Here is a 12,148-nt window from a genome sequence, read left to right on the forward strand (position 1 = left end):
AAGTCTTTGAAATATGTAGCTTTAACCAAGCCACAGCCTGAATTTCACTGCTTGAAAATGTTAACTTACTGTCTGCTGCCATATGAAAAACATTTGTAAAATTACTTAAGCGGAGTAAACACTGTGTGCATTTTATTGTTTATTTTTTGTTCAACCAGCAAGCTGAATGAAAAAAAAACCTCATAGATTCCTGCATGCACAAAAGCAATGTGGGTGCAGGGATCTCCCCCACTGCTTTTTTTGTATTCTGACAAAGACAGGGCTACACACAGATTGAAGTTCAGCAGAAACCGTCCGAATTTCGATACGTGTGTACCCAGCTTTAATATGTAATATGCAGTCTTTCCAGTGTATTTCTATTTATTATTATTAGTAGCAAAAGTGTGCATGTTTCAATATAGGCAAGGTTGGGGACAATAAAAACAATGCTGAAGTAGTTTGTGATTTGTTTTGTGGGCTGTATCTAGGATAGTTTAGTTACATTCATTTATCCAATTTAGTGGAAAGGAGCTTCTTATTTTTTTTTTTAAGCACATGATACCCTAAGGCTGGGTTCACACCTATGCGAATTGGATGTAGCTTACATTGCATGCAATTCACAGGATATTTTAAAATACATTCATTTGAATGAGGCTGGTTCACATATCTGTGGTGCATTCGCACTCTGCATTGCCCAAAGAACGTGTGCGTTTTCTAGGCAGTGCGGTCCGGCAAAGGTGCGAATTCAGGCCCATTATCTTCTATGGGAACACATCTGATTCGCTGATGCGTTCAGTTGTGAACATTAATTCTCTCCCCCTCCTCACTACACCTCCCCCTCTCCCTGCTCAGCTGATCTGCAGCTACAACGGAGAGGAACCACTCTTCGCAGGGAAAACGGAGCTGGAATTCATACCAGACTGGTGTGAACCCAGCCTTAAGAACCACCAAATCAATCTCTACATAACCTTATTGACTTTTATGCATTTAACTAAAAATTTGGTGAATTGGGGTAACAATCAAAATGAAATGGGCAGTGTATTGTGTGGCACTGTGACTTGCCAAACCTTGTCCACCGATATGCAAAGATGTGAATGGGCACTTAGTGTATTCTCATGCCATGTGAAGCCATCTACATTCTGACAAATATTTACCAGGAGTACAGAAACTGTCCCCTCACCCCCATTCCTTTTTGAGAGATTATGAAGTTTAACTGTTAATTATGAAACCATTTTATTTGATGGATAAAGCCTCATGCACACCTTTCTGTTTTTTTTTTCCATAATTACTTTGCTTTAAAGCTGAGCTCCACCCTAAAATGGAACTTCTGCTCATCAAAACCCTCCCCCCCTCCGGTGTCACATTTAGCATCTTTCAGGAGGGAGGAGGGTGCAGATGCCTGTCTAAGACAGGTATTTGCATCCACTCCCAGGAGTCCACTCTGCGGGGACCTGCGGATAGTGCGTCACTTCCCGTCTCCCTGTTGTGTTCTGGGAAACATATAGCTCCCAGAACACAGTGGGACCAGTGAGCACGGCGCAGCGCGACTTGCGCATGCGCCGTAGGGAACCGGGCAGTGAAGCCGCAATGCTTTACTTCCTGGTTCCCTCACCGAGGATGGTGGTGGGGGCAGCAGACTGACGAGTGATTGCTCGTCTTCTGCTGTCGACGTCGCTGGACTCCAGGATAGGTAAGTGTCCTAATATTTAAAGTCAGCAGCTGCAGTATTTTTTGTACGGCGTAGCTTCGCTTTAAGCAAAGTTTTGGAAAAGAGAAAAAAATATGAAGGTTTATCTAGGAAATAGGTTCTCTTACCATTGGGGCTTTTTATGATTGTCTTTTAGATACTCAGGTTATTTAGAAACGGGTGCAGTGCTATGTAGTAACAACTAGCAAACAATTAGAGTATATGTAGACTGTAATGCAGCGTACACACGATCGGTCAAAACGATGAGAACGGTCTGATGGACCTGATGGCCCCATCGGTTATGTATCCATAGGTTAAAAAAAAGCAATCTTGTTTTAAATTTAACCGATGGATACCTAACCAATAGAAAAAAAACGATTGTTTGTTGGCACGTCCATCGGTTAACAATCCACGCATGCTCAGAATCAAGTCGACGCATGCTTGGAAGCATTGAACTTCGTTTTTTTGCAGCACGTCGTTGTGTTTTACGTCACCGCGTTCTGACACGATCGTTTTTTTTAACCAATGGTATGTAGGCACGACTGACCATCAATCAGCTTCATCGGTTAACCGATGAAAACGGTCCATCAGACCGTTTTCATCGGATGGACCGATCGCGTGTACAGGGCTTAACAGTTTACATTGAGAAGATAAGTAAAAGCAGATTTTTGATTGGCTGCTCTGCTTTTTAAACATGATTCTTTGCTTTCTTAATATTAGCGTTTGGGGTTGATTTACTAAGGCTGGAGTGTGCAAAATCTGTTGCAGCTTTGCATAGAATCCAATCAGCTTCAAGGTTTTTTTTGTCAAAATTTGAACAAGCTGAAGCTAGAAGCTGATTTGCTACGATGCACAGCTGCACCAGATTTTGTACTCTCCAGCTTTAGTAAATCAATCCCTTTGTGTCTTTGTTTTGAAGACTAGAGCAAACTGAAAGTGGTACCAATAGCAGTCAGTCAGTTTCTTACTAGAATTTTCTCACATCGCTGTGGATTTACTAGAGGAAAATAGGTTGTTCACTTTGCAAGGGAATTTTTCCAGAGTTTGGTAAATGAGTGGAAGCTCTGCTGACCTCCATCATCCAATCGCATACAAGCAAAAATACTTTTTTCCCTTGCACATGATTGGGTGTTTTTTGAAAAGTGAAATTTCACCATCTCTACTAAGAAAAAAATCCTTTACAAAGTGCAACTTTCCTTTTAGTAGCTACTGGTAATATTAATTTACAGTTAGCACCACAAGTTGTTTTTTCTTTTCTGTAATTTTTATAAATAAAACTAAGTGTACACCTACTAAGACTAAAGCATGCTCTTCTGTGATAAACTGTTATCATTTGGAGATTGTTATTCAAATTATGTATTTTACTTCATTGATGCAATGCATTATGAGCTGTTTATCTTGCCTTTAGCAAAGCCTGTCTTTTAACATGTAAGGGAAGTCATCAAATTTCCAAGCACCAAATGCTTCTAAATTTTAAGTGACAATAAAACCAATCTGTCTGTGATCCTATCTCATCGGTTTATTGTTCAGAGCAGCATGATCTTCATCAAACTGCACGTATATTATTCCTTGTGTGAGCAATTCCAGCATTTAATTCTCTCTCGTTCCCAAGTATGAACATAAATAAAGCATCAGAGGCATCTCAGGTCACTCCAGAGCTACATATGTTAATTTGCAATTCAGAATGTTTCCCCCCCCCCTGAACATTTGCAGCAAATTCCCGCTAGCTTTTTCTGTTGGATTCCAACATCAAACTCTGTATATGCACAAACAACAGCTGATGGTATCAGCGGGACAACAGAATGCTTCAGCTTGTTCTCTGTGGTGTTCTGTCAGTCACAATAGTCTAGCTTTCAATCTAATATTATCATCAGCAATTGGATCCTGTCAGTTATGTTATTTCAAAATTCCAGCATTATTATGATGATAAAATATGTGCATGATTAAAACGTGATCTTGTATGTCACAATAAATAACATAGATGAGCTACTGCTTATTTCTTATTAAGAGAAGCGTACAGCCATATGGTCACTTTGTGACTTTGCTATCATTATTGTACTATCAGGCCTCGTACACACGACCGAGGAACTCGTCGTAAATGAAACATCGTTTTCCTCGACGAGTTCCTTTTTAGGCTTGTCGAGAATCTTGACAAGCTTTCTTTGCGTACACACTGTCAAGACCAAATCTCGTCGTTTTCAAACGCGGTGACGTACAACACATACGACGGCAGGGGAAGTTTGATTCCACTGGCACAACCCTTGGGGCTGCTTTTGCTAATCTCATGTTACTGCGTGTTAAGTAAACGTTTGGTAGGTGACGATTTGCACTTTTCAGTCTGTTACAGCATGACGAATGTGCCATCTCCATTACAAACGCTACTTTTACCGAAGGTGCGCTCCCGTCTCATACTTTATTCTGAGCATGCGCGGGTTTCTAAGCATACACACGAACGCGTTTCTTGTCGAAAACCAGCCCGACGAGGAACACCGCAAGGAAATTGAGACTCCCGACGAGGAAAAAGAGAACTTGTTCTCTTTTTTTCTCGTCGAGTTCCACGACAGTTTTCTCGATGAAAAACATACACGCGACCGATTTCCTCGACAAAAAAGCTCTGCCACCAAGTTTCTTGATGGATTCTGTCGAGGAAAACGGTCGTGTGTACGAGGCCTAACACTTTCGATTTTCTGTCATTTAACTGAATCACACATCATAGTAGCCACTATAGCCCAAAACAAACATTTGTATGGCAGCATCACATTGCTTAATATAGGTTCACAAGATTGATGCCAATGCCTCATGAGCAGATGCATGCAGACATTTTTTCCTGTATTTACATTCTGTGTGTCAAATGGAGAGCAGCTAAAAACTACAGATCCATTTTATGGGTGATGTATTCTGGGTTTCAATTATGAGAGTGATATATAAAGTATATGCAATAAAAGGAAACATATCATGAGAGGGTGTCATCAATGATCTATCCTTCTCAAAACACTAAGGTCAACGATCGGTCAAAACCGATGAAAACGGACTGAAGGACCGTTTTCATCGGTCCAAACCGATCGTGTGTGGGTCCCATCGGTCAGTTGACCTTCGGTCAAAAAAAATAGAACTTGCTTTAACTACTTGCCGACCGCCCACCGCCGTTATACGTCATCACTTTAGAGATGAATATCTCGGTAACGGTAGCAGCTGCTGCCACAATCGAGATATTCATCTCTTCTGTGGGCGGCCGTGTTAACGATAATGGCGGTCTCCGCGGCGAATCCGCCGCAAGATCGCCGTTATCGGTGGCGGGAGAGGGGCCCCCCCCTCCCGCCGCTGTTCCGCGCCCTCCGCCGCTTACCGGAGCCGTCGGTAGCGGCGGAGGAGATCGCGACCATCCGGCAGCTGAGCGGGGACGAGACTGAAGGAAAAATCTCCTTCGCCCGTCCCCATAGCTCCGCTGGGCGGAAGTGACGTCAAAACGTCAGTCCCGCCCAGCGTCTTAAAGAAACATTTTTTTTTTTGTCATTTGAAAAAATGACATTTCCAAATTTTTTTTTTTTTTTTTGCATTTAAGCCTAAATATGAGATCTGAGGTCTTTTTGACCCCAGATCCCATATTTAAGAGGACCTGTCATGCTTTTTTCTATTACAATTTACATTCCTTGTAATAGGAATAAAAGTGATAATTTTTTTTTTTTTTTTCAGTGTTAAAAATTGTAAAATAAATAAAAATAAATGCGAAAAGCAAAAAAAAAATCTTTTAAAGCGCCCCGTCCCGACGAGCTCGCGCGTAGAAGCGAACGTATACGCGAGTAGCGCCGACATATGAAAACGGTATTCAAACCACACAAGTGAGGTATCGCCGCGATCGTTAGAGCGAGAGCATTAATTTTAGCCCTAGGCCTACTCTGTAACTCAAAAAATGCAACCTGTAGAATTTTTTAAACGTCGCCTATCAAGATTTTTAAGGGTAAAAGTTTGACGCCATGCCACGAGCGGGCGAAATTTTTAAGCGTGACATGTTGGGTATCATTTTACTCGGCGTAACATTATCTTTCACAATATATAAAAAAATTGGGCCAAATTTATTGTTGTCTTATTTTTTCATTTAAAAAAGTGAATTTTTTCCCAAAAAAGTGCGCTTGTAAGACCGCTGCGCAAATACGGTGTGACAAAAAGTATTGCAATGACTTCCATTTTATTCTCTAGGGTGTTAGAAAAAAAAAATATATAATGTTTGGGGGTTTTAAGTAATTTTCTAGCAAAAAAAAATGGTTTTGTCTCGTAAACACCGACTCTGAAAAACAGGCCCGGGGCTAAAGTGGTTAAAATTGAACCGATGGACGCCTAACCGATAGGTCAAAACCGATCGTTAGTATGCAAAAGCATCGGTTAAAAACCCACGCATGCTCAGAATCAAGTCGACACATGCTTGGAAGCATTGAACTTCATTTTTTCAGCACATCGTTGTGTTTTACGTTACCGCGTTCTGACACGATCGGTTATTTAACCTATGGTGTGTATGCACATCAGACCATCCGTTCTCATCGGATGGACTGATCGTGTGTACGCGGGCCTTAGTGCTTTGCTATCATGTTGACCCTCTTATTTCAATCTTCACTGAGATTTCTGACTTTATCCTGACTTTACTGATACCGTTTTTTAATTACTGACTTGGAAGGTATTTTAGCCAGTGGTTCAGCATACCAGCCAGTCAGCTAGCATTTTTTTCCGAAGCTGATTTTCAATCACAGCCCTTGTATTTTTCTCACATTAGCAGTATGGGTGTACTTGATGGAAGTTTACCTCTCCTGGCTGCATGCCGTGGAGGCTGCATGACATGGCTTATAGGATCTGTAGGCCATCCAGGTGATTGCGCATATAAAAGAGTTGTCAGATTGATTTACTAAGCAAATAGGCTGTTGACTTTGCACATGGATGAGGTGAAGCTCTGCTGACCTAGGAGTAGTGACCTGGAGTAGTGACCTTCAGATTTTGCAGTCAGTGGGTGACTGGCATCTTTATGTGGGTAGCTTCAGTGGAATGATTAAGGTGGAATCCATATTTATGAATTCAAAAAGTAAGCAGTACTGCAGGTACTTTCAAAAATGCAAAAGTTTTATTAACATGTCAGGTTAAAATCCAATATAGCAGACCCACTGTTTAGCCGGATTCACGTAGAGCGGCACATCTTTTGGCCAGCGTAGCGCATCTCATATGCGCCGACGTAAAACAGAGAGGCAAGAACAGTATTCACAAAGCACTCGCCCCGTACGTTGCGCCGGCATAACGTAAATTCGTCGGCGTAAGCCCGCCTAATTCAAAGTAGGTTGAAGGTGGGCGTGATCTATTAAAATGAAGCGTGCCCCCATGTAAATGAAGGGCCGACCGAACGGCGCATGCACGCGCATGCTCAGAATCACGTCGCATATACTTCCTAAGATACGACGGCTCAATGCCTACGACGTGAACGTAACCTACGCCCAGCCCCATTCACGTACGACTTACGTAAACGACGTAAAATACGACGGCTGTTCCCTGGTCCATACCCTAACATGACTTACACCTGCTTTAGGTGGAATAACTTTATGCCGGACGTACGACCTTATGTAAATGGCGTAGATTACAGCGACGGGCGCAAGTACGTTCGTGAATCGGTTTATCTCAGTCATTTGCATATTCAACGCGTAAATCAATGGAAGCGCCCCTTGCGGCCAGTGTAAATATGCGCCCAAGATACGACGGTGTTGGAGACTTACGTCGGTCGGATCAAGCCAAAATTCAGGCGTACCTTGTTTGCTGAATAAGGCACATAGATACGACGGCGCATCCGTGGACTTACGCGGCATATGTCCTTATTGAATCCAGGCCAATGTGTTTAAGTCACACTGGCTTTAGTCCTACCAGTTCACTAAGGCCAGTGTGGCCAAAATACGTCAGGGGGTTCTGCATTTCAGATTTTTACCTGATAAGCCAATAAACTTTGGTATTTTTGCAAGATCCTGCTGTTATTCCAACTTTTTTAATGGATTAATTATTGACAAGGACAACAGTCTGAGAACTGGCATTCCTCATTCTGAAGAGAATCTTTAGAGAGAGAGATAATTCATAGAGGAGAAGAGGAATGAGACATGGTGTTAGATGGACAGAGCTGAAACATATAAGATGGTATTTTTATTACTGGTGTTATGACTACACTTTTTGAATTAGTAAAGCAACAGCATAAATAGATAGCTAAAAAGGTATCGTTAGAGAATATAGAATAGATAAAAAGAATACAGGCTGCATAAAGGTTGAACCTGGAAATTAGACCCCTTTCACACTGAAGCGTTTTTACAGCGTTTAGCGTTAAAAATAGCACTATTAAAACGCTCATAAAACGCTCTCCATGCATCTCAATGGACCCTTTCACACTGAGTCCTGCAAGCAGCATCTTTGGAGCAGCTTTAGGGGGCTGAAAAAAAACGCTCCAAAAATGCCCCTCTCCATTGAAATGAATTGAAAGCGCTGTAAAAATGCCTTACCCTTTCACACTGAGGTCGTTGCACTGGGGGGGGGGCGTTGAGAAAAGTCCTGCAAGCAGCATCTTTGGAGCAGCTTTTGGGCGCTGAAAAAAACGCTCCAAAAACGCCCCTCTACATTGAAATGAATTGAAAGCGCTGTAAAAACGCCTTACCCTTTCACACTGAGGCACTGCAAAAACGCCCTAAAAAGTTAGGGTCTTAGCGGTGTTTTACCAGCACATTGGGATTGCAGATGAGGCTTCACTCGAATAACGCTCGAATAACGCTCGAAAAACACTCGAAAAACGCCCCAGTGTTAAAGGGGCCTAAAGGAAAACATGTTTGTTCTGATATGGGTGAGAAACGTGATGGAGAGGAAACCATTTATGTATGTATATGTATATGTTTTTCTTTTGTGACTGGAATAACCTCAACATCTGCTAAATAAAATTATGTACAATCACCAGTGCTGGTGTTGTGCAAGCTACATTTCCCACAACTGTCTTTATTTTGTTCTTTTTATTTTGTTTTGTTTATTTTCCTATTCAATATATTTCTTATTTTGTTCTTATTCTATATTGTTTACCTCTGCAGGTTATGATCTGAATGTTTTAAGCAGCTACATAGTGAAGATGTTTCATTATGTGCACAGTCTTATACATCAGTTTAACTCAGAACATGAGTGTAACCAGATTTTGGGTGTAAGAAGTTTTTTGGGGGAAGAACTTTACCTTACAAAGGTAAGTGAAACAACCCTTTGTTGACTTATACAATGTTTATTTTGGATGATTTTTATATGTGAATACTTTATAGATATAAACACCCAGTTATGTAATCATTAATGTAACGGTCAGGGGTTAACGCCCTTTAAGATATTCCATTCCCCCAACCCATGACAGCTTATCGACACTCCACAATCCAGCAGGTGAACCCCAATAACGAGACACAGCTCTGTTTGAGGTTCAAACTAATAGAATTTTTTAATGGGAAACTCAAGCTTTTATACAGTTAGAAACCCCAAGAAACAATGACTGAACTCCACCCACAACATTATACAATGAGCCCAATACCCATCTTTTAGTCAGACTTTCTGGCACCAGGTCTGACACAATTCACATGAGCTACACATCTATCATCAATAGAAATTCACACAATACAGTGTCAATTAACATAACACAATGACAGGTCTTTAGAAGCCAGACTAAGGTTAGTTTACATGACAGTAGCAGACTTAATTACCCCTTAACAGTCTGTGTTCCCACATGAATGAGTCACTCTTCTATTGACCTGTTAGGTTCAGAATCATCAACCTGTAATATTTCAAGATTTCCTGGAATACATTGTGAATTATCATTACTGTCCCATCTTTTGTAATCCAAGATATAATTTCTCAGTCATCCTATGCCCCTAGTGGACATAGGATGACTTTAGACACAAGAGTCATTGGTGAAGCTGAAACAGGAGTACCCCACACCCTGCAAGAGCCTCTGGGTCCCACAGGCCCTCCTGTTACAATTAATATGTTCTAATTGTATTTAAATCCAGCTAACATAAGTACCATATTCTGTCTATTTTAGCTTCCTATAACCCCTTGCAAAGCAAAACCAGATAATTGTGTTTTTGTATTTGCCAGTACCTCAGGTGGAATCATTTTGTAATAACTGCATGACATAAATATTATGTTAGGCATTTTATTATAATTTATATAAGTTTTTTTTATTAATGATATCATTAAACCTTTCGTAAGGACTGCTTCTGAAAAAGCAGTCCTTACGAAACATGTAGAGCTTGCTCAATTGTTACTTACCTATTTCTCTAGCCGTGTCCCATGTATCCGGGTTGTTATGACTCGTTACTTCTGACACCAACAGCAACAATTTAAGATATTTAGTTTCTCACTGTAGAATGCAATAGTATTGCTTTTAAAAGTAATTTTAAAATCTTATGTATAAATTGTTATAGATAAAATTCGTTTTTTTATCAGTGGTGCCTATAAAGTAAATTTTTCTACTTTAAACCTCTATTATTTTATTCTAATTGCCTGGACTTCCACTTTAAGAGTTCCCACCAAGGAAGTGTAATCAAAGATTTATTTAGCAGTTCCAATAAAATATGAACTGCTCTGGGATATGATTTGTCTCTCATGTAATTTACAAAATGCAGTATAATATAATTTTGATTTACCCCTAAAATTATACTGGCATATACTGTAAAATAAGTCCAAATTGTTTATTCAGGCTTAATAAGCTCTAATGTACAGCATAATGAACAGTTTTCAACGCTTGCTATTGATTATGAAGCCTTCAAATGTTTACCTTAAAATGAATGAGTAATGAGAACCTGATTATGCAAATTAAAAGAAAATAACTAATAGCTTTTCTTTTTGCAAACTGTATAAAAATATATTTTTGGTTTGACTGGTGTTTGTGTGGTCTACAGTGTATATCTTAATGGAGTATATCTAAATTTTATATTCAAGGTCTTCACTATCTCTATTGATGCTAATATTTTATTAAAGACTTTGCTTGAATAAAAATACTATTATTGTCATCAAAGGAAATATCAGTATGATCACAAACAACTTGCTAAGATGTTTGGAAAAGCTCCATCCTGACCAGTTCCTAGCTGGTAACTCGTTTTCTCTGTTATTGCAGCCTCTTGAATGTAGTGGCCCTGTGGAGAATTGGCTCCCGCAGCTTGTAAACAGCATAAAAGCTTCTCTTCAGCATCACCTGTGGGCAGCCATGGAGCGCTCCAGCACCGTTATAACAAGGAGAAAAGAGATACACAGTGCTGGGGCCCGGCGGGTGCTCATAAACAAGACTTCCTCCATGGGGGAAACTGCTGCAGATGAGAGAAGTATGTAATATTTACTGTTTTCAAATAACTTCCACAGATGCACAGCAATGCCTGCTTCTTAAACTTTATCTGTAGTGGTTTTGTAGATTTTATATTTTTATCATGAGTCGTTCTACAAAATATAAAAGTATCTGTGTTTTAATTTAAACAACCCTGTCTCTACATGTGAAATATTAAAGTAGGGCATGCAAAATAAGAAGAATACTTATCTGTCTGGCAAATAGCGATTTTATTCTTCGCCACTTGAAGACCTACAATTGCCACTAGCATTCAACACTTCTGGGTGTGTCAGATGCCTCTCGCCTCCCACTGCAAGCTGTGGTTCTATCCTCTGGTCACTACAGTGCTACCATGTCCTTTAGTTACAGTATGTAGCAACCATCAAAGAGCCATTATTTGCATACTAACTTTGGAAGGGCCCAGTGGAAGGACACATAAATAGGTAATGTCGCATACACACAATCGGTTTGTCTGATGAAAACGGTCTGATGGACCGTTTTCATCAGACCAAACCGATCGTGTGTGGGCCCCATCGGTTAAAAATCCACGCATGCTCAGAATCAAGTCGACGCATGCTTGGAAGCATTGAACTTCATTTTTCTCAGCACGTCGTTGTGTTTTACATCAAGGCATTCTGACACAATTTTTTTAACTGATGGTGTGTAGGCACGACTGATCATCAGTCAGCTTCATCGGATAACTGATGGAAAAATCCATCAGACCGTTCTCATCGGATTGACCGATCGTGTGTACAGGGCATCAGAGATATCTGTTGAGAGCTTCCATTATAATTCAACCTGCTATTAATTTAGTACATTGCTCTTACCAACAGGTATGCTTTAAGATCATGTTTTCTTGTTTGTTTTAATTGGGTTGGGACAAAAGCATATGGATAGCCCAAAGGGGGTTTTCTCAATCAATGAATTTATTCATATTTTCTTTAATACTATAAATAATGATAGAAATTAATAGTAGAAAACATTACCCAAAGGCTCCAGGGAGTGTTCTTATAGCAGTTTGCTTGACATTAATTATTGCTTTAAGGCCAATTCTATACAAAATGTTGACTCTTCATCAGCAATCTATCAGTGTAGTTGTTTAAATGTCCTTCCTGATACAGTTAATGAGATGT

General features: G+C 40.2%; 1 protein-coding gene across 1 annotated transcript in view; it reads left to right on the plus strand.

Annotated features, from left to right (window-relative positions):
- LOC120926622 (dynein beta chain, flagellar outer arm-like) overlaps positions 1 to 12,148 on the plus strand; it is a 533,844-nt gene that overhangs the window by 74,300 nt on the left and 447,396 nt on the right. Inside the window, 2 exon segments of the mRNA XM_040336739.1 lie at positions 8,752 to 8,897; positions 10,812 to 11,016. Of these exon segments, the coding sequence (XP_040192673.1) occupies positions 8,752 to 8,897; positions 10,812 to 11,016 (351 nt within the window).

Source organism: Rana temporaria, chromosome 2 (assembly GCF_905171775.1).
Source record: "Rana temporaria chromosome 2, aRanTem1.1, whole genome shotgun sequence".
NCBI lineage: Eukaryota > Metazoa > Chordata > Amphibia > Anura > Ranidae > Rana > Rana temporaria.